Genomic DNA, 27,612 nt, shown 5'->3' with positions numbered 1-27,612 from the left:
TATTGTCTCCCTAGAGTAGGGCTGAAATCCCAAAACAAAAAAAAAGGAAAGAAAGGATGAAAAAAATAATATGATGCAATGCTGTTTCATGCAAAAATTTAACGTGGTCACAGGGTATACTTTAATTATAGAAACATTTTTATTCAAAAATCACTACTATTACCTAAGAATATGCTACATTGAGTATCAGATTAAAGTCACTTGATCTGGTAGTGGATTTGCAGACTGATTCTGCAGCAGAAGAGCTGAGCATTTCCCAGCCTGTGACCAGTGTGTTTCAGGGCTGAAAAGAGAATGATCCTCCTGTAGATGGAGGCAGATTTCAGTTCACCTTCTGCCAAAACATCTGTTGAGGGACCATGCTATTAAATAATTAGAAGAACTGACCAGTGGATTCATTTCAGTGAATGATCTATGGGGCAACCCCACAAGAAATGTATAGGTGAACACAAGGGTAGGGGCTGGAAAGAGCCTGCAGATGTGGTTTGTACCTCCAAAGTCGTATTTGCTTCCATGGAAAATGTTTGTATGACTACAACTTGCCTATATGACAGTTATTCCAGTATAAGTCTTTATCTATAATGGTGAGGCAGTATTAATATCATAGTTATTCTGTGCATAAACAAGTTGACACATTTTTGCAATGTTCTGTGCTATTTGATTAAAAAAAAAAAAAAAGCAAAAGGACTCAAGTACCATTCACACAAGCATATTTATTATATAAATACTTTATAAATTACAAGATTTTAATTATAAATGTAAACATTTCTAGGAAAATAATGTTTTATATTCTTATTAATGTTTACAACTAATATAAGGCACATAGTGCAAAAATACATTTCTGATGCAGAGATCACAAAATAATTACCTACATGTGTTATCTAAAAGTAGCTGCTTAGACTTATGTGGTACAGTCTTGGTTTTAATTAATACATATTGCTAATTCATGGCTAACTCCTTGTGGGTAGAAATATGATATAGCTGCCATTTGATCTAACAATTTTACTGGCATGCAAAACAGATATTTGGTTTACAGAATGCACATTGTCAGAAAGAAAAATAAATGTCTAGTTATCCAGTACATCATACATGTTATTATGCAGGTAGTAAATTTTATTCAGAATACCTGAGTGTTGGCCCTGAAACGCATTATCTTTATAAGCATATACTTCTATGGTTCTGGACTGTAATGCAATCCAAAACAACAAATCAACCATCTAGATAATTTTTAAAACTGTATAACTCTTTCATATACTTACTTTTTTGGAAGACATAATTTTAACTAGCAGATGTTAGAGCTTTACTTATAGCCTTTCAAAAATATCAAACGGAGTCAAAGGTGGACACCAGCCACGCTGCCTCTGCCCCAGAGTTTTCCTAAGGTTACTGAAAACTGTATTGAGTTGGAATATAAAAGGGAGGCATGCTACAGCCATTACAAATATGCTAATGGAATAAGGGGTATATGGAAAGGGTTTAAGTAAATGCATATTCATACAATCACATACAAGTGGTATGTAAACAAAACATGCTCCTTTTACAGTATTCTTTGCTGAGAGGCAGGGTTTAAAATCAGATTTCCAAGCAATTTTTCTCCTTATTTATCTCTTTCTGTAACCACAAAAAACTAAGCCTAGATGTTTAACGTGCTATAGAGACTATAGAGGTTAAACCACACTTTCAGCATTGCTGCTAGTATTTGAGCACCACAATAGATATAATGACAGGTATGGGGAAAAATGCTTTTACTGACAGAGAAACACAGATCTATTGATCTCAGGGGAAAATACACTGGTTATATAGTTTTCTGCTGTAAATTAAAAAATTGACAGAAATTCCTAACAGGTTTCACAAAGTTGAAAGATCTGAAACTATTACCTCTTTTCTCTATATAGGAATGACTTTTATTTCTTTTCTACATTTTAGTGTAGCTGATCAAGAAAATCAGTACAGTATGTATTTTACTGAATATTGCATACAGAATTGCACCAATAAGTTGTAGGTAATGTATTGCAATTATGGCACAGTTCAAGGTGTTACCCATGTTAGCAATCTCAGTGCAATTTACTAGTTGATATACCTACTATACATTGAATGAATGCCTCTCCATGAAAACCTGAAGGTTTATGATTGTGATTTACATACTTCTTAGCTCACAGACAGGTAGCACCTCCCCAAATAAACACTGAAGAAAACAGAACGGAATTCTTAGCAGTGAGCATTACAGTAATGAGTATTACAGAGATGAAAATTAAAAAAATACATATATACACAGCACCTACAATTTGCACCTAAATGACAGATGTTGCACTTTGATGTTCTTACCACACCAGAGTTCTCACTGTATTTGAAGCTCAAGACCAGTAATTGTGTTAGGAATACATTTCCCACAAAATCCTCCACATCTTCCATATATTTTAGTACCATCCTGGAAATGAGACAGAGAAAGCAATCAATCAAGAGAAGTAACTGAAATCATAGTTGTACAAAAAAATCCTTGAGGTTTGCACACAATAGACCTTTTGACAAATCAAACCTACAAACACTAAATCAAGTGAGCATCAAATTAATGGAACAGGCACAGAGATCCTTTATCGTTAGTGTTGTATACCTTCTTTCCCAGCTTACTATCCAATGTTTTCCTAAATTATGCATCTTTACTCTTCTTTTTCAACAGATCTTTTGGTTTCCCATATGAATCAAGTTGGAGGTAAGCAATCTGTAAGAATCTTCTGTAGTAGGTATCTTCAATAAAATGGTATTTTTTATGAGGCAATAGTAGGTATCTCCAATTTTTTTAATGAACTTAATTAATATGGAAATAGGCCCTTAAAACCAGTAAGAGAAGGCTAGGTAGGCAGTGTTGATTTGAATTAGATTCTGGGAGGTGTTATTAAACATTCCATGAGATTGTTAAAATGAAATTATCAGGCTTAGGTCTCATACTGCACTTGAAATAAAATTTAGACAGATCAGAGACCTTGAGCACTATAGTTGATTCATAACTAGCATTGCACTAGAATGTCATCAGCAGCGCCTCCTGAGACATATTCCAAGCCATAATTGTAGGTAAAGGAAAACAACATTGACTTACGTGAGATTTGTGTATGTCAGCAGTTGCATAGTTGCCCTGAGCAATCCACCTAACTGTACTGGATAATCTCAGTCCTGTACCAGACAAATTAATGCTGAACTGTCCCTAACAGAACAAAAACAAAAGGTAAAACACAGAGCTTTTGAACAGAGTTCAAAACACTAAAACACTTTACTTTGGCATAGCTACACACATAACTTAGGGTATATTTAGTTATACCTAAAGTACTCAAAGAGGCATGCTTAACCTGGCTTTGTTACATCACATATTTCCTAATTTTTGACTCTCGGGACACAGAGATGAATGAACAAGTTACTCTGCAGTAAGTAGCACCTGTGAAACAGCTGATCTGCAGTATCTGTTTGAAGAGCCTGAACACAGAACTAACAGAACTAAGCTTGGTAAACAAACTGGGGTACATAAAATGATTAAATTGCATTCACACAGAAGTGCAGTATGCTTAAAATATATGTTAGCTCCACAAAGAGCCTAACTGTTGTTTTAGGCAACACTGTAATCTGAAACCCCCATCCAGTTCACTGAAGGCCTGTATTTCTGTATTCAGACCTAGTTAAAATTGCTTAAAACACAAGACCAAAGTTTAAGGAAAGATAAAATCTCCATTACATTTTGTAGCTTCTGTATTTTATTGTTTCTGTAGATTTCTATTAACGAATAAAGCAGCTGGGGGATATTCATTCAAATAGTGTGAAATGCTTTCCACAATTAACAGGCCCAAAGTGACTACTTTTACAGGGGTATCATTTTGTAAAAATAAATTAAAAGTGCTATGTGCAGTTACAATGACAGCATAACAGCTGTCTGTCATGCAGTAAACTCAAGACCAGGAACAGATTTCAAGGACAGAGTGAAGTAACTGAGGCTTTTTATCTACATACAGACTCAGAGCAGTAGTTTCAATGCCCATCTCACAGATGAAAACGCAGCAGTGAAAAACACATGAGCAAAGTGTCTTCCAACAAAAATTACAGGTTGCAGATAGACATGTATTGCATTAAGCCTGAAGAGTTTGCAGGTTGAAGGCATCCAACATTGTAATGAATTCCAACTGTTTCCATGTTAGGGACTTAGTTTGTCTAATTTAGGTACTTTTAAAATTAGGTACTTTTTAAATTAGGTACTCTAATTTGTACCTAAACTGTAGGTCCTACCAGCCCTTGAATGCATCCATGCATATAGCCTGTCAATTTTAGGCACCCAGATTAGACAGAAAACAGGGATTCACATCCATGCAAGTCTGAGCTAGTGAGTCGTAACTCTCTTTATAATCAGAGTAAAGAAATATGTGCTTCCAGAGGATGGTCAACCATAAAATGTCTAATAGGGTAAGGTTAGAGGTACTGTGTTCTAGGGGATCCCATTTCTGCTAGTGGACTCCAGGGGCAGCCTAGGTTGACTAGGTCAGACTAGGGCTATGTCTTTGTTATCAATTACACTGAAGTATGAGCAAATCTGTAAAGTGAAAAAGTTGGGTCAGAGAACCTAATGTACAGTATGCAATACACAAATCAGGGTTTTACACTGGGCTAACTCTCATCGAGTCCCACAGACTGAATACACATTAGCAGTTGGCATTCACTAGGGTCAGTCTGGAGCTTTGATTTATTTTCATCTGGAGGTTCATGTGTCCCAAGACTGCTCCATGTTGCAAAACTACAAACAGTAAACTGGGACAAGAGAGATTTGCTTAAGAAACACCAGCCAATACAAACTAAAACAATAACGTAGACACACCAATAGATGTATAACTTGAATTCATGTACTAAACAGGATCAATTTCTCTGGCAGCCTTCAAAGCTATGCAGAGTCAGGAAAGAAACAGATTAGAAAAGAAAAAAATCACAGGGTTAAATAAAAGGAGAAGGAAGACTGAGAAGGGAAAACAAAGGATACCTCACATCCAGGTATTCAAGAGGGAGGGAGAGCAATACATGAAAGCAGTACAAAAATTGATACAGCTACAGGGAGCCTAGAGGCAAATCATGGAGTAAACAATTTGCGGTAGAAACAGAAAAAAAAAAAAAGAGATGGTGAAACAGGAGAGAAAGCAGTAAGACAAAAAAAACAACAAACGCTTATAAAGTCGTACAAAGACCAGACAGAACAGATTTTAGGTGTTTTAGAGTTACAGCTCTAAACCAGTCACACAGACTTTTTTTTTTTCTCCTCTGTGCACATTTCAAGGGGAGAAGGAATCATAAATACCTGAGGACATCTGGCAGCACTGTAGCAATCTCCAGCTGTAGCAAACGGAACTGCTCTCCCAAGTATAGTCTGAGCAAAAAGAAAATCTGTGGCTAGAAAACAGAAAATTACTCAACACTAGAAGTGCTGCATTAGAAGATCAGGTGAAAACTGTGTGAAACAACAATCTTTTTTTTCTCTTTTTTGACATTCTGGTTTATGCCACATCAACCCAATCTACAAGCCCAGTTTGCTTTCTGAGACAGGATGGGGATAGGAGGAAGACTGACATAGGTCCACGTGAGCTGGCTGTGGCTCAGCTTGCCACCTTCAGATGGGCTTCAAAGTGCTGCAAGATTCCCCATGCTTTGGGCCTTTCTACCATGGTCTGAGAGGGATTAATGATGGCATGGCAAGACTTTCCCAAGAAGAATGTGCCAGTGGCTAAAAGGAAATGGAATAATGGGAACAAAATATTTACAAAATCACTTAAATACGAAACTGTAAAATTCATGCCACTTGACCACGTGGGACAAACTAACAAATTTTCTTCACCCAAAAATTGCATCATTAGATCCACGAGTGTGTTCAAATGAAAGTTTGGTAATCGCGACCATGCACAGTATCAACAAAGGCTCACATCAGCTAAAACTACTAAAATGCTTACTTCTAATTTGCATGGAGTCTACATCAAATCTTATTTTGCTAAAAATTGTGAAGCCAGCTGCAAGGTAATCATTTCGACAGGCACAGTCTTGCCTTCTGCTTCCATTGAAAGGACATTCATATGGATTCTGTAACCTAGAGAACAGCAAGGATTTAGTTTTCCTTTTGACATTTTTCCATAACAGAACATCATAGTGAAAAATAATTGCATTGAACTATGCCACATATAGAAAATTAACCGACAGTTACTGAACAAGAAGCTCAGCCATTAGCCTTGGCTCAGCTGAAATACTAATGTGGATTCAATCATTTTCTACTAAAATCAAGACAGAAAAAAAAAATTATAATCATTTAGTGCAATTATCTCAAGTCCAGCTTGGAAGTATCCACATTTCTGCACGTATTTATATGCCTAGATATCCAAAACAGAAAATAAAGTAAAAATATATATATATTAATCTGTTCTTATCAGATAAATATTATTAACTCTTATCAGGTAACTATTATTTTATTGTTTCATTTTGGGAGATATAAATGCACTTCATAAAATTAAAAAAAAACACATTTGTACCTGAATCCATATACTTCAGAAAAATTGTCTGCTTCACCTTTTACCAATGTCAAATATTCTCTGGGATTCTCTAAATGCATGCCTGAACAATAAATCTGCCAGAGAAAATACAACCCTTTAGCAAAATCTTTATTAAAAAAAGTATTATTTAATAAAAATATGTGCTCATAAATATTAAGAGTACCTTTATCATCCTTCCTTTAATGTTGAGTAGGTATTCACCGTCTTTTCTAATCCCTTTTTTAACCTGGATAGCTTTGCAGGTAGAAAGTATTTCACCTTCAAAATGAAGGATTGAATCATATTAATATTTCCTGATCAGAGTTTAGTTCTAGGACTTTTCCATAATTATTCTCCAAATATAATCATTGCTTTTAAATAAATAAACTGGGAAAACATTAAGTTCACCCTAAAATTACAGCTTCCACTTACATTCTTCTGCATGGCAGATCTTTCTGGTATCTGGTTTTAAATGTGGCAGGCACAAGTCACTGGATAAGCCATTTTCAGTCATACATGCTACTGTTCTTTCCTTTACTCCCACTCCACAAGTAACTGAGCACTAGACATGGATAGCAATCAAAAGTTAGTTTAGAAGGTAGCAAATAATTAACATAAGTTTGTCAGCCAAATATCTTGGCATGCATTTGTGTTTGAGGCAGCTATCAAAAATCAGTTTGCACATGTGTACTCACCTTGGTCCACTTCCCCACTCTCCAGGTAGCTCCTTGTGAACATCCTTTGATATTACATGTATAAATGTATGGGGAGGGTGTTACTGGGCATTCTCGATATGCCACAGTTCGAAGGCCATAGGCGTGCTTGTTGTGAACAGAATGGATTCCAACACAGTATGTGATCCTCTGCCGGTAATCCACCCCACAGCTGGCTGAACACTAAAATCAAATCCCCAAGCACAAGCATTATTTCTGCAGAGGCGAACCTTCCCACAGCATTGCAGCTACAGGTAAGTCATCCCTCATTTGGGCAAAAGCCTCTAATCCTATGTGTGACATCTCAGTTAATCAGTGTGCAGAAGTGAAGGTCTACAGTAATTACACACCCAAGGAGATCTTCTCAGAGCTCATGGAGGTTCCAGAGCAGTTCCCTCTCAGCTGCAGTACATGCACATACATGTAGGTAGTGCAAGGGAAACAAGAGACTGATCCCACATTTCACTGAAATCAAGGAATTTCTCTTTGCTTCAGTGAGATCAGTTTGTAAGGACATTTCCTTTCGAGCTAGCAGAGGAGTCTGGTGGTAAGGGCAGCTGTCCTCCAGCAGGTGTTCATATCTCCCAGGCAGGCTACCAGACGACAGTCAGTGTCAAATGGCAAAGGTAACACTCTCTGTTTCACCCCTGTATTATTTTATTTATGGTGACTCTCCCTTAATCATAACACTTAGCAAACAGTCCCTAGCACTGCCTTTTCCTGTTCATGTTCCCACCACTACTCATGTTAGCATTATTTAGCATCCCTCATTAGAGCAAAAGCTTCTCTAAAACCAAGCACTATTTCTTTCTAATAACTTGTTATCCCATAGCCCTTACTAATCAGAGTTTGGTAGTAGACAGAGTTACTACAATAAACAATGATTGATTGTAAGGTTCACTGTAGAGAAAGTTGGGGCACCCTCGTTCAGATGAAAATATGCTTTTTTTCCCTCTGCACTCATAAAGTACATTTTACAGCAGTAAAATACTCTTCAGTGTAACATTACATGAAAATATGTGAGCAATATCGTTAGTTTACCTGTGACAGGTCTCCTGTAAGCACAATATACTTAGTGGGAGCTATCCTACAGTTTTTGGTTGATGGAGGCTTTGTGGCAGGATCACAGAAGCTTTCATCCACTTGGATCTGGTTTTCATCCACACACTTAACCTTTCGGTGTATTTCCTCTCTTCTATATGATGTCGAGCACTGAGTGTGAGAAAAACAATCACGGTATGTGGAACAAAACTGGTCATTTACAGAATAAAGCTATTTGTCAATTGTCACATATCACTAAAATTCAGATAGCCAAAACTTTTCTGACGTGTTATCAGAATTGGACTGAATTACTCACTGAATCAAAATCCTTTATTTTCATTGCTCAGATACCTCCAATCAGCTGCAAAAACAACAGTACATAATGGCATGACACTGCAATTGTTGGGTGAGATGGAGCAGAAAATAAAAATGTCAGGCTAAGATGATAGGTTGAGTGAAAAAGCTCTTCTGCATGAAAAGGAAACAGTCAAGATAGGATTTAAATGAAATATGGAAAGAATAACTTGGTCTTGAAAACAAAACATAAATTATCCCTGGAGGGACAACATGATATTACACTGATAAAACAAAAGAAAACAGAACTGTCTATTAGTAAAACCAGGGGCAGTTCTGGGCAGCAGTCTCTACTGAGACTGTGCCTTTGCCCCAAATGTCCTCAGATGTCCTTCCATGGCAGGTTTGTGAGACTGAGCATCAGCAGCAGCTCTGCCAGCATGGACTGTGAACCTTGCTGCCACCTAAATCCAGAAAAGAGGTACAGGCTACATAATACAGAGGTACGGGCTATGTAATAATACAGGTCAACAGCACGTCCCCAGCTCCAGATGCTTAAACTAACCTGTTTGAATTGGCTGTGATAAAGGAAGGCTCAAATACATAAACTCCAGTCTCAGTGGATGCATTAATCAATACCACTGTCTACTTGGTACTTTTGACTCTGAGCATAACTTTATATGGATTTGGACCCAACCACAGTCAATTAGGAGACTCATCAAGGTCTGATGTATAGGCCAAATGTATCATTCAAATTTTATTGTTATTTACTCAAAGTGCCAACCTGAAGTACAGAAAACAGATGTAAGGTAGAACAGCTCTGTGAGAGGAAACCTCTAATTTTATCAAGTTTCCTTGAAGACTTTTAAGAGACTGCACAACTTGCCTGGGCAGTCCATTCTACTGCCCAAATTGTCTTCATGGGGGAAAAGTTTTTCCTAATAGCCAGCTCGAACCTCTAGCTTCCCTTTATTCCTGTTGTGCCGTCCCACCATGCAACACTGTGTGGAGAGCCTGGCTCCATCTTCTTGGCAACTTCTTTGTAGATACTGGAAGGCCACTGATAGGTCTCCCCAAAGCCGCCTCTTCTCTAGGCTGACCAAGCCCAGTTCCCTCAGGTTCTCCTCATGGGCAGGTTGCTCGGCCCCCATCCAACCTCCCATTTGTCAATGTCTTTCTTGCACCGGGGAACCAAAACTAAATGTAGAAGCTATGCATGGTCTAACAAGTGCTGAGAACAAGGTATCAGTTCACTTGATGTACTGTCAGGTCTCTGTTTGTATGGTTCAGGCCATCACTGCTGCCAGGCACATGGCTGGCCTAGGCTCAGCTGCCACCAGGCCTCAGGGCTGCTCCTCCCAGCCTGGGCTGCTGCAGGGTTGCTTCGTTCCCAGGGCAGTACTTTGCTTTTGTCTTGTTGAAATGCAGAAAGTTGCCATCGGCCCATTCCTCTGTGTTGGGTCTGTCTGAGCTGGAGTCACCTTTTCCCTGCAGCAGCCCACACAGTGCTGTACTCAGCACTCGTAGCTGGAACAGCACTGATACCACTCCAGTGTTGTGTCTATTGCTGCATAGTGCTGGCACAGCATCAGGACTCCTTCCAAGCCCCCAAGAGCCAGCAGGCTGGGGGTGGGCAAGTGATGGGGAGGGGACATTGCTGGGGCAGCTGACCTAAACCAACCAAAGGGATATTCCGTAACACCTGATGTCACACTCAGCAATAAAAAGGGGGGGCTCTCGTGGGGGAGGGGGCTGTTCCTCCTGAACAACCACTACGCGTTTGAGGCCCTGCTTCCCAGGACGTGGCCGAACACCGCTCGCTGATGGGAAGTAGAGAATAATTTTATCTCTCTCTGTGCTTCCGCGCGGACTGATTGCTTCTTTTGTCTCTGTTTTTTCCTCCCATTCCCTTTCCCTTTAATTAAACCTTTCTTATCTCAAACCTCGAGTTCTCTGTGTTGTATTTTCTCCCCCTTCCTCTTTGAGGAGAGGGGGAGTGAGAGAGCGGTTGTGGTGGAGCTCGGCTGCCCACCTGAGTAAAACCACCACATCCTCCAGTGTGTCTGGACCCCCTGGATGGCAGCCCTGCCCTCCAGCATATTAACCCATCTCCACAAGTTGGTGTCACCTGCAAACTTCATGAGCAAGCACTGAGCCCCAAGCAACTGCTTTAGAAATTTCACTGACATAAATACACTGTTGAAAGAAGCTGCAAAATATACACCTGGGCTTACAAACCACTCTTGACCAGAAAGCTCTAAACAAGCTGAGACCCAGGTAAACAATCATTCAGATGAAAAGCTTTAGCCTTCTATTCTCTTCATGTGAGCAAGAAATTAATAGGCAAAACAATCAGTGATATCATGTTACTGATGTGGAAAAACAACAGCCTTATTCCATCTGAGATCAGCTTCTCATCACTCTTTGTAGCGGGCTTTTTTGGAGGGAAAAAAAAAAAAAAAGACAAAAATTCACTTGCATTAGGTAGGAGTAAGGTTTTAACACCTGAAGGAGAAATTCAAGTATTGACTCATGATTAGGGAATTAAGTGCTTATAATGTCCTAGTCTTGCCATCTGAGTGCTTGCCAACTTTCTTGAAAAGGTGAGGCCACAAGCAGGATGGTGGGAAATCAGAGAGAATAATGGGTGTAAACCAGAGAGAGAGCTTACCTGCCTGTTCAGAAGATCTACAAGAGAATGGGGCTCAGCAGTGGAAGCCATATGTGCATTAAGCCTTTAAGAAATCCCATCACTCAGAGAGTGAAGATGTGTGGACTTGTATCAGGGGTGCAGTGTGGATACAGTTGGCTGTTGTAGCTTACAGAGACATCTCACCTTTTAATGGCGTGAAGTAGGTCAGAATATTAGGCACATGAGGAATAACCCAATCATTAGGTAATGAGGACAGGCAGAAGACTACTTTTCAGTATGCCTTATATATTGTTCCAGTAGAGATTCTTCTTTTTAGTATGAAAATGCATATGCGGTATGAAAAAGCTGGCTGCTTCTAATAGCCAGCATCCCAGCTGTAAGCTGTACAAATGCTAGATCTGGAAATTTTTCTCATATGCTGTGACTGGTGAGGCAAGAAAATGACACACGAGCACTCAGAGCACAGACAGCTGGGGAAAATATTCTGAGTTTGAGTACATACTGCACCAGGAGGGGGATACAGATAAATACCTGAAGAGTTACTGTCAGTGCTCAGGGTTATGTATGAATCTTGGGGGGGAAAAGAATTGAACATGGGAATTTCAAGCAAACAGCAGTAAAAATGTGGAAAAATTTAGGAAGTAGACAGATGATGTTGTGAAACACAATGCATTTGTAGTGAAGAGCTCTTAATACCCAGCTAGAATATACAAGTGTTTGATAGGAAAGGAAAACTCACCCTCACTTTCTGAAAATGTACATTTCTGATAAAAGAACGTTCCGAGCCATTTCTGCTCTAATTCCTGATTTTAACAAGTTCACATTAGAAGCGAACACTTGGAAGAAACCTATATTGTCACCTTTCTCAGTGTGGCTTAACAGATGATTATATGCCAGAATTGCATGAATATTATCCAGGTTTTTGCAAAACACCAACAAATAATTTATATACCAGCAGTAGCCTGTTCTACATCATTAGGTCTCTGACACTTTTGAGTCTTCATATTCAAAGTTTCAGAAGGGTTGCCCTAAAAAATGTAACATGGCAGAATAAAGATGCTGCAACTGTACAAATTGAGTTTTTATTTAATGTTACAGTAAGAGACGGGCTCTGCTGTACACCATTTCAGGTATTATCCAGGATTTTGTTTTCTCTCTCCCTCGACCTATATGTGCATGTGTGTGCATACATGGATACAACGCATATTTTTGCATGTAGAAAATAGTAATCATGTTAAAAAAAAAAAAAAAAAAAAAAGTTCTTTCCTGAAAGTACCATTAGATTTTCTTGAGTGTATGTTTGCTTTTGTTACTTCTTTTCTGGTTAGTCTGCCATTTAGAAGTTCTTGAAAAAACAAACAAAAAAAAATCCCAAAGATTTTACTGCTGAGGTTTTTACTTCCAGCTGATGTTTCATCTATATTTCTCTTCCTAAAAAGTGGTTTTTGCATATTTCATCATTAAGTTTTATTAAAACTTTTTTGCAATATATAAAGACCTTTGTAATAAAATGACTCAATCGTATCATTGGGGACCTACCACAGCAGTTTTGCAAATTTGACCTTCAAAATATCCAGCATGTTCACTTGTTATTCTGCAACATAAAGGCTACTAGAAACATATCCAAAGCTGAAAAAAGTAGGAAAACTCATTACATCACTCATAGTTACTTCATACAAGTTGAAAGCCTTACTTACATCTTCCCATTCATCTGCCAACCAGCGGTACTGCATACAGGCAGGCAGCCAGCAACGCCTCTGGCTAGTGGGTCGTGCAGCGTGATTACACACAGCTTCATTCACTTGACCCAAGCCCTTCAGCTGACAGTAGATGTCCCTTTGCTGAATCCCCACTCCGCAAGACACAGAACACTGAAATGAATCAAAATTAGTTATGTCAGTGTGAAATGAGACAGTCAACAGAAAGTGTCACAGTTTCCATTAGCGAGTGTTATTAGAATATTATTTAAAATACAATCTGCAGACCCCACCATGTTATCTGAATAAATTTACGATGAAAATGTACGTTACAATTAAAATCAAAGCCTCTAAGATATACAGAAAAAAATGCATCCAATATGCCTAGATTGATCTGTCTGCTTATCTTAATTCACAGTAGGAACAATCAGCATATGCATATGCAAAACAGAAGTTTAAGGGTTTGCAGGATCAAATAGTTCAAAGTACTGAGTTCACCTTATTTCATTATTCAATTGAAGAATGTCAGTCTTGCCTGTTATTGTAAAATGCAAATATTAAACTGAAAGAAAAAGAACCTCAGTATTTCATTCTAGAAAAATCTTGCAAATGATGCAGCATTTTGAGGCTATTGTCTCTCTTTTGCAGGTAGTACTAAGGATTTTAAATTATGATGAGCTTAAAATAGTTCAAAACCTGTCTACCATATGTCTCTTCTCCTTATCTCTGGCCAAAAGGAGTTAACTGCAATGGTAGTTTACTAAGCAATACTTAATACAAAGACTTTGCTGCAATAGACATTCTCTTTTACCCCAGTCAGAAGCACAATTAGATCCCAAAACATACCTAAAGACTCAACCTAATCATAAAGCAGATATTGCTCTATCAGATGTGGCAAAATTGTGGAGACTGGTAATAAATGGCAGCCTGCATTTTATCACCACCATTTTGGAACGGAACTTGCATCACCCCCTTCTGTAATATCCAAAGTTTCCGTGTTTCCCTCTAAAAGGTTGAATCTGGGTCTTTTAATGAAATCACAGAATTACCAAATGGTTAAAGATAGATAACACTAGAGAGCATCTGTTTCTGTACCTTTGTGTATCCTTCAACACTCCTTATCACTCAGGTATGGTCTTTAATGCTTGGGGTAGTAACTCACATTCTCTTTACAAAGTTGTTTTTTAATCTTGTTCTTCAATCTGAGTGTAATAGCCTACCAGTTTTTCTGATGTGTGAACTTACATGCATCGGTCTTATCGGGACATGTGAATTGACATTCCTGACTCTTGTACAATCTCTACCTCTAGCCCCTGTTTTAGGCAGCAGCCAGGCCCTTACTGCACCCATTTCTTTTGACAGATAAACTCTCCCTCTCTAGGGTGTCCTGGGCCTGCTAGTAGCAATCATCTGAGACTGATCATTTTTTTCCATAATAGGAATTTCTATTGTGATTCAGAAATGTTACACTGATGGATTAATACAGGAGGGTAAAACAAAAGTCTACAAATGAATGACAAAACCAAAACCTGTTTGGAACATTTTCTTCTTCTTTCATACTGTTTGAGTTAAACCAACATAATACCCATTGACCTCAGGTGAAAAGGAAAATAAAATGGAAGAGAGCTATTTCACTCTCCATGCAATTCTTCATAGATCTGTGTAGCAAGAGAATGACCATGTAGGTTAATGGTTATGCCATTTGCTTGAAAATAAGATCTGGTTTCTATTTCTCAAATAAAAGAAGTATTTTTGCATTTAACAGAAAACAAGGCATCAACTGCAATCAGCTTTAGAGCAGACTTCTAAATGGAAATGAGTGTTTTCCTATATGAGAAGGTATGGAAATATCGAGTGAAATGCAAAATACTGCAATGTGCTGAGCTGAACACAATTTTGCAACAGCTGCCTGGTGGAAAAGAACCTGGGGTGCTGGTCAGTAGCCAGCTGAATATGAACCAGCAGCGTGCTCAGGTGGCCAAAGGCCAATGGCATCCTGGCTTGTGTCAGAAATAACGTGGCCAGAAGGAGCTGGGAGGTGATTTTCCCCCTGTACTCAGCTCTGGTGAGGCCACACCTCGAGTACTGTGTTCAGTTTTAGGTCCCTCACTACAAGAAGGACATCGAGGCCCTGGAGTGTGTCCAGAGAAGGGCTATGAAGCTGGTGGAGGGCCTGGAGCACAAGTCCTGTGAGGAGCGGCTGAGGGCACTGAAGTTGTTTAGTCTGGAGAAGAGGAGGCTCAGGAGAGGCCTTAGTGCTCTCTACAACTACCTCAAAGGAAGTTTGTAGCAGGAGAGGGGTTGGTCTCTTCTTCATAACAAAATGTGATAGGACAAGAGGAAATGACAGCAAGTTGCACCAAGAGAGGTTTATATTAGGAAAAATTTCTTCACTGAAAGGGTTGTGCAGCATTGGAACAGGCTGCCCAGGGAAGTGGTTAAGTAACCATCACTGGAGGCATTCAGAAGATATCCTTAGGAACATGGTTTAGTGATAGTATTGGCAGTGCTAGGTTAACTAGGTTGGACTTTATGATCTTAGAGGCCTTTCTAACCTAAATGATTTTATGATTCTAACAAGGTGAGAGATATTTTACAACCTCAATGTGGGGTGGAGAGACCATGTATTTGTGTCCACAAGCCATTTTTCTTCTCCTTCCCCCACAGACCTGGCTTTACTTCAATATTCAGACTATGACAGCAACAGCAGAAGTACTACTGAATTTGTCAGTGTAGGTGAGAAGTAAACTTCTAAATTTTACTGATATTTTGAATTTTCAAGTCATGGAAAGTTGCAAGTAACTATTCTGTACAAGGTTCAGATTACCAAATACTTTAAATTTTCAGAAATATTTCTTGTAAAATATTAAAAAAAAAAAAAAAAAAGCAATGAACTTCTTACAGATATTCAAATTTAATTGTGATTTGCATGTAAAAATTTGCAGACACTTATTTTTATTGAAGGACTGTGTTATGAATATGATATTGCCTTGTAGTTTTATAGAAGAGAAGAACATAATTATAGCAGACTTCACATACCTCTTTCCATCTGCTCGCTTTCCAAGCAGGACATCTTCCAGCTCTACAGATTTTGTATGTCCGTGGTTTTTTTAAATGTCTGCAGTTTCCTTCCTCTATTTTAGCTTGGAAGCTGTTAAAGCAATGCACATCACGATACTTCAAACCTTTTCCACAGGAAACAGAACACTGTAAAGAGAAGTATGTTTCATTACTTCACTAAAAATCTCAGAGTAATAAGAAAATCCGAAGAATCTGTGGAGGAGCCCCAGATGGACTCTACAACTATATGAATAAGCCTCTATATTCTGACATATCTACTGTATGTATCTGAAATTTCTATGCCATTTCTGTTGTACCTAGCATTATTGATCAGATCCCCATCACACATTGTTCTTTCATTCAAATAGTCACTGATGAATATCTGAGCTCAGTCTCCCATGCCAGCCAGTCTCACAATCAGCCTTCTGTTCCTACTAAGGATATTGCTATTTTCATGTACGCATTATGCTTACCATGCTTAATATAAGCTTTAAAGAAAGAAAAATGCAAAATATGGATATGATGTTTCCAACCATTAGGCTATGCAGTCAAGCTTGCTCTGACACCTTTCCAGGAGCTTTGGGTATCTCACTGTATGTGGCACAGAGGCCAGAGAAGATGTATTAAGCAAACTTTTCAGTTTACAGAGCAGGCCTTGGAGATTCAGCCCTGCCCCTGATATTCCCTGGCTCTTCTGTTTCTTCCAGAAAATTGCTATGATATGCCAGGCTAGCTCTAGGACATCTCCCACTCTGACATAAAACCACTGGAGCTGCAGACATATTTTATGAAGCCCATCCCAACAGTATGCGTTTGACATGAGTAGGGCTTATCTGACAGATTATTCTGTTTTGGAGAATGAGCCATTACTCCGCTAACCTCCTGGGCTGCAGTGAGGTTGGTCTTGAACTCTTCAGACCAGGGCTATCCCTGTCACCTGCAAAGCAGAGCTGCAGGTCCCAGGGAACTTTCAGTCAAACAAAGAGTATCTGAAGCATTTTACAAATGAGGTGGCAACTCAGCTGGATTATTTTGGATCATGAACTTTCTAAAAGCAAGCACTTAAGTCTTTTTCTTTTCTTATTTTTCTTTTTATTTTTTCTTTTTGTTAACCTGTCTATTTTATGTTATACTAACAAAACGTTTTGATAAATGGAGACATTTCATTTTGTGTCTGGAAAGAGAACACATTTACTTTGTTCTACAATTTACCCTGTACTTTTACACTTGGACAAACATTGCCTTTACAATCAGCTACAGAATTGATACTCAAATAAAAATTTAATTTCTACATGGATGTCAGAAAAAAAGATATAAATATTGACTTCCTTTCCAAGCACCTAAAATACTTCTCTGCCTTTTATTTGTTTTCCGTGTCACTAGCATTACACACTAAATTACTACATTCAAGCACTTTAAAATACAAAAAAATAAAAAAATAAAAATCTATTTTCAGGAAATGAAGCTCAGAACATACATCTTTCAGTACAAAGCCAGGCAAAACCTGGCTGGAGATAAGTTTTTAAAATACAGAACAAGCAACTATGTCAAATTAACCTGCTAATACTGAAACATTTTTCACAAGAGTAACTTCATTACATTAAATCGAATCTCAGCTGAATTTCTTGCCCTTGATATACAGGGATTTTTATATATTTGTAGACATTTATATGTGTAATCTTAAAGGTTTAAACCACAAATGTGTTTAATACTAAGTCATTGCAGAATAAAGCAATACATTTCATTTATCACACAATGCAATGGATAGAGTGTTTCTCTTGAAACTATAATTATATTTGCAAAATGCTAAGGGTGCTGATTTGGTGACAACTTGCCTTTTACTTGTGTGCTAGACAATTCCACTAAATGTTTCTAAATTAAATATTTTTGCTCTCAAAAAAACCCCTTTCAATTCATCAGGAGGTTGAGGGAGGTGATTCTCCCCCTCTAATCCTCTCTTGTGAGACCCCACCTGGAGTGCTCTGTTCAGCCCTGTGGTCCCCAGCACAAGAAGGACCTGGGCCTGTTAGAACAAGGCCAGATGAGGGCCACAATAATGATCAAGGGGCTGGAGCATCTCTCCTACAAAGCCAGGCTGAGGGAATCGGGGTTGTTCAGCCTGGAGAAGAGAATGCTCCAGGAAGACCATATACCTAAAGAGCATATACTGGGTAACTTCCAGTACCTACAGGGGGTCTGCAGGAAAGCTGGGGAGGGACTCTTGGTCAGGGAGTGTAGTGATAGGACAAAGGGGAATGGCTTTAAACTAAAAGAGGGCAGATTTAGATTAGATATAAGGAAGGAATTCTTTACTGTGAGGGTGGTGAGGCCCTGGCACAGGCTGCCCAGAGCAGCTGTGGATGCCCCATCCCTGGAAATGTTCAAGGCCAGGCTGGATGGGGCTTTGGGCAACCTGGTCTAGTGGGAGGTGTTCCTGTCCATGGCAGGGAGTTGGAGCTCGGTGGTCCTAGAGGTCCCTTCAATCCCAACCCATTCTGTGATTCTATGATCATTTTAGCTTTCCAGTTAATGCAACTGATAAATCATCTGAAATTTTATTTTTTGTTGCTTTGAGAGACAGTAAGTTATAGAATTTTGCCAACTCATAGGAAAAAATTATCCACTTTTGAATAATACTTTTTCCAGGGAGATTTTTCACTTCATGTTAATGTAATGTTATATGGAATAAATTAAAAAGGTACATTCAACAGGTCAGGATTATGGGGGAAAAAAATAATCTGAAAAGTGCAGTAAATCCTTATGGGCAAAGTGTAAGCTTTCCAGAAATACAGGAACAGCATTTCAGTATACAGATTTGGCATCATTTTCTTTCACATATTCATCAAATTACAGATCTGTATTTCCATGTATCCAAATCTCCTATTTAACAGATCTTACAGTAAAACAGAAACTTCACCATGCAAGAGGTAATTCACTAGTGTTCTGATACTAGGGGTTTCAACTTATGAGCTTTTTGAAGTTTTGTTCTTTATTATTATTATTTTTTTTAACTGAAGAAGACATGAAGTAATGCTGAAGTTTAAGTTATTTAGGTTAATGCATGGTTGTTGTTTCACTGAAGGAATGAAAATATCTTATTAGTAAAAAAACACAAATAAAAAGACAGCAGACAGTAAGTAGCTGTAAACTTCTGCTTAAATATGATTGTGCAAATTTAAAAACAAGTAAACCACAAAACTAAGTAACTGCAAGCAGCTTTGCTTGAGTCAGGCACTTGGGGTACTGTGTCTCCTGGTACTTCATGGAGAAGCTGCTGGCACCTCCAGCACAAGACAAACTCTTATATGCGCTGCAGCAAGCATCTCCCACCAACACCAGTGAGAGGAAGAGAAACCTAAGTATCAGATCAGACCCTTTGTAACTCCAGTGGGGCCTGGATAAAATTTAGACAACTATTTTCAAAACTGTTATCCTTAGTCTTGCATCCACATCAGCTGCAGAATCACTTAGGCAGCCCTGAGTCCCAGTCTAAGACATTAAGAAATTTCTGTTATAGTAATTCTATAACCATTTACAATCCTCTAATAGACTGACCAGCTTACATCCCCATAAGGATGATCAATATCCTAAAACCAGTTTTTTATCCCTTTCCACACTGTCAGGCTAAAAAAGCAATTCCTCTTAAGAGTACACTGGTAGCACAGCAAGCACCTTACAAAACACACTGATAGACAATATTTAACGCAAACAAAGAAAGAGAAAAGCTCCCTTTTTTTTTTTTTTTTCTTTTATATGTGCAAATGCACTCACTCTGGATATAGATGATCCAAGGATCATCAATGGAAAACTCAAGAGGGCATATTACTCTGTAGGTACAGTATTCTCCTGAAAGAGGACACATTCTGGATTCATTCCATAGATAATACATTAAAAATATTTCTTAGAAGGATTGTTTCCTCTACAAAATGCCTGGGCATCGGATGCAGGCAGGCTCAGGTGTGCTCCTTACTGGACAGTGGCCCACCCTCAGCAAGGCAAATGAAGACTGCTCCCGTCCAACACAGCTTCTCACTGGTAACTCCTGGCCAGGTGGGGGTTGCCTGTCCTCCAGCACAGAGAGTAAATACCAAAGAAAGGAAACCAGGTATTTCAAATGATGAATCAAAAGCTTTAATCAATATAAAGTGGGGATGCATCTTCTAGCTTTATGTAAAGATGGATCACAGCTGATGCTCAGTTCTTTGCATGAGAAACATAGGTTCTATGCAAGATTCCAGACTGGGAATCCCAAGTGTCTAGAAATATCTACATACAGCTTACAGTGAGGTATCCTGTGTTTAGCTCCATTGCCATCATTTATGTTTTCCTTAGAGTTGCATATTGCACACACTGACCTAGCGCACCAGTACAAAGCATCAGATTTTCACCTGCACTGGACAAAGGCCTCATTCTGTGCTCTGGAATCCACTCATGTCCTTTTACTGAATCTAGACTACAGTACATTTCTTAGGAGGGTGAGTTTTGCCCTGTATGCATATATTTGAAGCTCCTAATACATTACTACAGGCCATTTGTGGAATGTGGTTCTCTTGCTGCTGGGTGCCCAGTCTGTTCTGAGAGATGCTCTGGTAATGATCTTCCCAAGGCTTAACTCTCCTGACTGGGAGAAGTATAATGGCACTTAACTCTTCTGCTGCTTGACTTCCTTCTACTCAGTAAATTTGCATGTGGCCAAGAACAACTTGGTCCTTACAATTCAAGACATCTGTAAAGTGGCTTCATTTGTACCACATTCCACATGATTGAAGGCTCATGGAGAGGACATTTTTTCCATACATTTTATGTGGATTGCATGTGTAGAATAAAAATCCATAAGAACTTTAAATCTCAAAATAAATACAAACTTTTTTTTTTTTTTTTTAAATACTAGTTGAAAAAACATCCTGTAATCATTTTATACAGAAATTCTAGCACTTGTCTTAACATTGGCTAAAGTAATATTTCCCATATGTCAGGTTCTTTTAAAAACATAAAACTGCAGCAAAAAGCTGGACTTGATTACTATTGTTCAAAGTCATTCCATAACACTGGTAACTAGGATTCATCTGTTTGTTTTTTTCATAGCAGTAAAATTCTACAAGGATCAGCCTGACAGGACTCCTGGTGCCTTCCACAGCACAGACTGATGCTCAGGCAGGCATGCCATCATAAGGTCCTACCAAATTAAGACTCTCTCTGCAGCTGACAGCTGTAGTTTCAAAAAAGTCTTACTAAAAAAGAATAAAAAATAAAAAAATTTAATGCTTTTACTATCGGTATTATTTCATTTCAAGGTTGAAGACATGGGATTATTTGGTGGATTTCATTCTAAATTTTCTTAACCTTTTCTTTCAAGGGAGCATTTTGCATAGCTTAGCTGGAGCTTACCGGGCTTTGAGAGACTGAAAAACAAACCAGTAAATGAGAAGCATATATGAATGTGATCAAACAGAGTGCTTTGCCACTAAAAATGATAACAAATATTACAGAAATGTAATGCTTTTTTTTGTTTCTTTTTCCTTTTTTTTTTTTTTTTTTTTTTTTTTTCCTTTTTGTCTGGCACTTCTGTGACTGGACAGGAAGAATTTAAAACATGACAAAGATAATATATCAGAAAAATTCCAGTCCTATAGGGTTAAACACAGTAGTTGCTTGAGTTGTCTGACAAACCACATTTTGATCATTTCTGTTTGGTCCAAGAGTCTGTTTGGGCTCTTTTAAAATTATATTAGAGGTAGACTGGGACCACTATTGCACTAGACACTCATAAAACATGCCTTTGAGCACTACTCAGTTGCAAGTTGTTTCAACACTTCCTTTGCTGTATTAGAATTAGTTCTTCCTGTGCCTGCCTCCTCTCTACTAGCTGTATCTCCCCAGGGGTCCGTGTGATGCTTGAGCATGAAACAGGTACAAATGAAAGCCTTCAGAGGAAAGCTTTCACAAAGCTGTCCTTCCCTTTACATTTGTAGACTACTGTCAAGAAGTAACACAGACTCTGAGAAGGGGTCCTACTGCATTCTTGGATTCAGAGATTTTTTCACTAAAATGAGCACATATAGCCTGTGCCATTAGCTCAAGCAATCAGAAAGGACCATGCCTACATAAGAACAAATAATCCTTCACTCTCACCAAGTGGATTGAATTCCAAGAGGCATGTGTATTATTTATTTTTACATGTAGCGTCAGACATATGCTAACTACAGAAGCTGCACTAAAGACATTGTCACCTCATTAAGCACAGCTTCATTTGAAAAGTTTAGTGTTATATCAGATTTCTCATGTTGGGAAAATGTTTTGTTTTGATGAAACTAAGTCCTCCTTGCAGCTGAGGTGTGTAGATCTGCCTTACCGCGGTTCTAAAAAGATAGTTGCCTTTGCGGCTAGAGAAATGAAAGGGAGGAAAACCGGGCTCAGAAGGACTGGCTGCATTACAGTGTGGGAATCAGACACGCAGCAGCTTCCTACCATCCATACTTTGGTTTCCATGGTATGTGTCAGGGACATGAACACCAGTGGACTCCAAACCAAATCCAATGTGGGAGTACAGGACTCTGGAGGGTATGTCCACAGAATGGCCTAACAGGTAAGTCTGAATGGGATGGCTGAGAACAGTGAAAGACAGCAGCAGTTTGTTTGAGGTCATCTAACCTGTCCACAGTCCATAGCCACATCCTTTCTGACAGGATTAAGTGCTCTGTGCTCCACAGAAAGGCAGCCTTTGTCTGTCTCTTTTTAAGATGATAAATTTGTTTCAACTTTAATCTGAAGGATAACGGAAAAATGCAGTTTCTGAATAATTGCTTCTCAGGCATGTTGAATCATATCACAGAACCCCAGCATGGCTGAAGCTGGCAGGCCCTCAGGAGCTCACCTGTCCCAAGCAGGGACATGCAGAGCAGGCTGCCCAGGGACACATCCAGGTGGCTTTGGAAGATCTCCAAGGAAGGAGACTCCACAGCCTCTCTGGGCAGCCTGTGCTAATGCTCTGTCCCCCTCACAGTAAAAAAAGTGCTGCCTGGGTTCAGCAAAAAAGTTCAGAAGTTCAGCCTCCTGTGCTCCATTTCGTGTCCACTGCCTCTTGTCCTGGCATGGGGACACCACTGAAAAAAGCCTGGCTCCATGTTCTTTGCACTCTCCCTTCAGGTATTTATGGACATTGGTGAGATCCCCCCTGAGCCTCCTCTCCTCCAGATTAAGCAGCCCCAGCTCTCTCAGACTTCCTCACAGGAGAGGTGCTCCACGCCCCCAAAGATCTTCATGGCCTACGTTGGACTCTCCCCACCATGCCCGTGTCTCTTGTCTCTCTTGTACTGGGGGGAGGGAGGACTGAACTGGACACAGCTGCAGCTTCACCAACACTAAGTAGAATAAATATGTATTTAGGAGGTAGATATAAATGATAAACTAAGTAAATACACCTATATACATGGAAAAATAAGAGATGAAGAAGGAATAAAGAAGAACATTCTAGGGTTGATGTAGAGAGTGGGAAGCTAAAACTGCTATGAGAGAATCTGTAAGGCATCTACTAGGACTGTGTGTGTTAAAAGACATCCCAATTAAATAACAAAACAAAACAACTAGAGAAACACAAACCAAACCTTTTTCAGTATATTAAAGCCAGTCCATTCAGGACAGATGCTGAAAGAAAGTTGATTTATTGTCTTCACAAGTCCAATTCTACCGATGGTATTACTGAGGCATTTTAGACAGTATTTAGAATTACCTCCATGTGGTCTGAATTTCTTTGTCTTGTGCAACTGGCTGTAGTGTTAATGAGGGATACCTCTCACCAAAACAGTAATCTGCCTAGATGGCAGATGAACAACCATACTCTGTGCAGCTGCTGGAAAAATCAAAACCAGAACTCTTGAAATTCCACTTAATGATCGACCACAGAATTTCATTTATTTATTCTAGTTAGATTTGTGAGTAAGTCTTTTAACTTGGCCTATGTCTCTGGCATCTCATCAAAGCACTGCCCATTACCTCAAGCTCAGCACAACCAAATCAGAAAACAAGGTCCTTCTACAAAGGCCCAGCCAAGTCTTTCCTGCTCAGGACGAACACCACCATTTTGTCCATCACTGCCTAAAGCCTGGCATCATTTTTGAGGCTAACTACAGAGCATTTGAAAAATAAACTCAGTTCCCCACCTACCAGGTGCTATTCAGCAGGGTTTCACTGTGCCTTTTATTACCAATTTGTCTACATACATCTCATAATGAGATTGTAAGCTTTTCCAGTCAGCAACCTTGTCTTTGTTTTACCTAGATACCAGATATAATTAAACCCTCCAATAGGATCTTAGTACAATAACACAAGAAGAACAGAACAGACAAAACAGCTGCCACTTTGTCTGAGGAACTATGGGATTTGGCTTTTATTCCACCTATACCTTTAGATCCTGTTGGGTAGTCACTTATACCCAAGTCTTTTTTAAGGGAATACTCAGATAATAATTCAATGCTCAAAGTACTACATTCCACAGGTGCTACTCCAGGTTCCTTCATTAAAGAAAAAGAAATCAGAAACTTTTTTTTCTGTAAAGGACTGATCACACTTTACATAACTACTCATCCTGAATTTTCAAATTACATTTTGTCTCTAAAAATGTAAAATATATTAAAAAATAATTAGCTTAGAATTTATAGAGGACAATTCTACTGTAGAGATTTAGTAGTTGATGTAAGCACACTTAGATTGCCTCTTAAAGAGCAGTTCCTTAGCTCCCCAGGGAGTTAGCCAATGTTCACAAAGCTCTTCATACTAAGCTACCAAAAAGACCTGTCACATCTGAACAGGAGGTGACAGAATACTCCTTGCTTTCCTGTTTGTTCTGGAGACTGCTTTTTTAAAAATAAAAAATTAAATGTATAGCTACAGTAAGAGTATCAGTATGTGAGAATGTGCAGTGGAATCATACACATTCAGATATGAACTGTCATCATCTGAATCTTTTTGGTGACTTCATTGTTCTGAACAGATGTTTCTCCCCACGAAAGGAGTACAAGATTTTGCTTCTAAACAAAGTCTGACCCATTTTCTTTCAAAAGAAAGATATGTCTGATCTGGAGGTGACTCCAGTACTAGGCTGCTACAAGGAATGCGAAGATTCCTGATGCCACGTAAAAATCTTGAGCCTGAGGAGAACTAATGAAACAGCAGCCTTTCATAGAAGTTCAATGTAGAGCCTACAAAATCCTAATCATATAATTTGAAAAGGAAAATCTGGGCACAGGTAATACACAACTCTGAGTTTCATAGCAAGGAACAAAGTTGACTCCAATTTTTGATAAGTCAACATGGCTTATAGTGAGGAGGCTACCATCTTCCTATTTTCCATAAGAGTATAATCCAAGGCACTAAGAACAACTGTATTGTACTCCATGTTGTGGAAAAGCCAGTTCAAACAGATTATAGATATTTTAGTGTGTTGATAGAAGGTTGTGTGGCATGGTGGAAGAGGATGAGTGGAAAGCAAGATGAACAGTGGCAAAAATATGAGATGTGTTAGAAGAGGGAAATGCCTCACAGAAAATAAGATCGCTGTCATACTTTAGAGAACTCAGACATGAATAGTTGAATTGAAGTCCCAAATTGTTTTCAGCTGCCGTGACTTGTCATCCAGATATTATTTTCTTCCAGGTTTCAGCTCACCATTACACACAACAGTAACCTACAGGACACCCAGTGGCAGACATGCTAGCACCGCTATATGGCAACACCAGTGAGATGCAAAAACAAGCCTTGTGCTGACGATATTTTCTGTTGCTATTAACATGTGTTTGATATTTTTGAAAATTTAAAAATAACAGTCACTATTTCACAAGGGGATGATTAATGCGATCGCCTTCAACAGTAATGACATGTCACATTTGGTATCTCATTTAACACTTCCTTTATAGGTTCTATTTCATCTCTCTATTACAGTAAAAATTTGGTTGTATAGTTACACTTCCTGCCTTACTTGCTCTTGATTTGAGTTCATTGCATCTGGTTGCCACCTGAGAATCAGAAAAACAATGGGTATTTCTGTCTCCTTTCAGCAGCCATTTGGCAGGCTCTGCTACCTCATGTGCAGGTCTGAAGATAGGCCTTACGTGTCACTGAAGGGTCTGCATATACCTCTGCTAAGAACTTCACCATCAGCCCTTATTCAAGCAACTTTATCACTGTAATTAATCAGAACATATATTAAAACAATGAGAAGTGTGATCAGCTCATTTATTTGCTGGGGGGGGAGAGGACTGATAAACAGCATTGCTCAGTAAGCATTCCTGCAACAGCATATCTGGTACATGTACCTAACTTTTATCACCTTTCAGTTGATGATATATACAATGGAGACAGATGGCTGAGGCTAACCAACAAGTAAAAATACAAGAACAGTGGGAAATTAAAAAACAGAACCAGACAATTCTGCTTTACCTCTCCTTCTGAAATCAATGGCAAACAGGAACAGAGACAGAACCTCACTAGGTCTTTCTGAAAAATCTTAATCTATTGGTATAAATTTGTGGCAAATTTACAAGGCTGAACAGCAGTTCTGATCTTTGCCTTCTTTGGGACATCTCCTAGAAAATATTTAGTGCAGGAAAGTTTAACATTGCACCATTGCAGATGGAAAAATTCTGGCGTGGCTAGACTTCAGCAAGTCTTATTCTTTCTTTTCTCCACAAGAATATAACAAGTTACTCCTTAAAGCAATTAGATGAAGGCAGCAGCATTGGAGATAAATTGTAAGTAAAGCAAAAGTATCATGAAAGAAGGGAGGCAGAAATGGAAATAGGAGATATGGTGACAGCAAAAGAGTTGTTTTGTTTGTTTGTTTGTTTCCAATCAAGGGATAAATTCCCAGACATATTTTCCAAAGGGAGAACAACAGATGTACCTGTGTCTGTGTAGCAGTTGTACTCACAAACCTCCACAAAACAATAAAAATAATAAATAATAATAATAATAATTAAAAACAACAACAACAAACAAAACACACAAAAAAGTAAAACCCAAACTGACCCATTATTACTTCCAACAACTGAACAATTTAACAGTGCATCACAGGGAGTCTGGATATAGCCTCCTGCCTCTTCCAAAGCTTGGGAAGACTGAACAAAGGCATGGGAATGACATGATCTGCATTCCCACTGAAAAGTGTTTGCCCCTTGAGAGTGACATTTTATATAGAGATTTTCACAATAAAAGATGGACTATATTTTTAATATGATGGAGGATCTCTGGTGTGGGAGCCACATTTTCACAGAGTGATTGCACAGATAAAATGATTTGTTTCTATACTTTTCAAAATTTAAAACTTCATTTTAAGGATTCTTCTTTTTTATATTAAGAAACGGGGTCTTTTCAACCAACAAAGTACAGAAATAATGACATAATGGAGTCTTACTATAGCAGACGAATTACTTTAAGCTGAGTTTGCAAAAAGGTAATCATGATCAGAAGGGAACATTGGATCCCAGTAACAGCAGTCTCTGGTTTATCATTTTCAATCATGTTAGCTGCAGCAAAACAGTAGATCAGAAATTAAAGCAATACCAAATAGATATGAACTTTTTCTGTCTGTCTGTTCTACAAAATCTACCACTTCACTTTTTTTG

The 27,612-nt window shown here is 38.7% G+C and overlaps 1 protein-coding gene across 2 annotated transcripts in view; it reads right to left on the bottom strand.

The window, feature by feature from the left end:
• Positions 1–699: 699 nt before the first annotated feature.
• Positions 700–27,612, bottom strand: part of ADAMTS20 (ADAM metallopeptidase with thrombospondin type 1 motif 20) — a 96,280-nt gene continuing 69,367 nt past the window's right edge. For both annotated transcript variants that reach the window (XM_084507029.1, XM_084507030.1), the window contains exons 29-39: positions 15,974–16,141; positions 12,935–13,108; positions 8,291–8,461; positions 7,232–7,432; positions 6,969–7,098; positions 6,721–6,815; positions 6,537–6,631; positions 5,967–6,100; positions 5,321–5,412; positions 3,095–3,199; positions 700–2,428 (exon numbers count right to left, since the gene is read on the bottom strand). In XM_084507029.1, the coding sequence (XP_084363155.1) occupies positions 2,339–2,428; positions 3,095–3,199; positions 5,321–5,412; positions 5,967–6,100; positions 6,537–6,631; positions 6,721–6,815; positions 6,969–7,098; positions 7,232–7,432; positions 8,291–8,461; positions 12,935–13,108; positions 15,974–16,141 (1,455 nt within the window). In that variant the 3' untranslated portion in view covers positions 700–2,338. The remainder of the gene's footprint in view (positions 2,429–3,094; positions 3,200–5,320; positions 5,413–5,966; positions 6,101–6,536; positions 6,632–6,720; positions 6,816–6,968; positions 7,099–7,231; positions 7,433–8,290; positions 8,462–12,934; positions 13,109–15,973; positions 16,142–27,612) is intronic.

Source organism: Aythya ferina, assembly GCF_964211825.1.
Source record: "Aythya ferina genome assembly, chromosome: 1".
NCBI lineage: Eukaryota > Metazoa > Chordata > Aves > Anseriformes > Anatidae > Aythya > Aythya ferina.
This window is presented reverse-complemented; position numbering and strand designations above follow the sequence as displayed.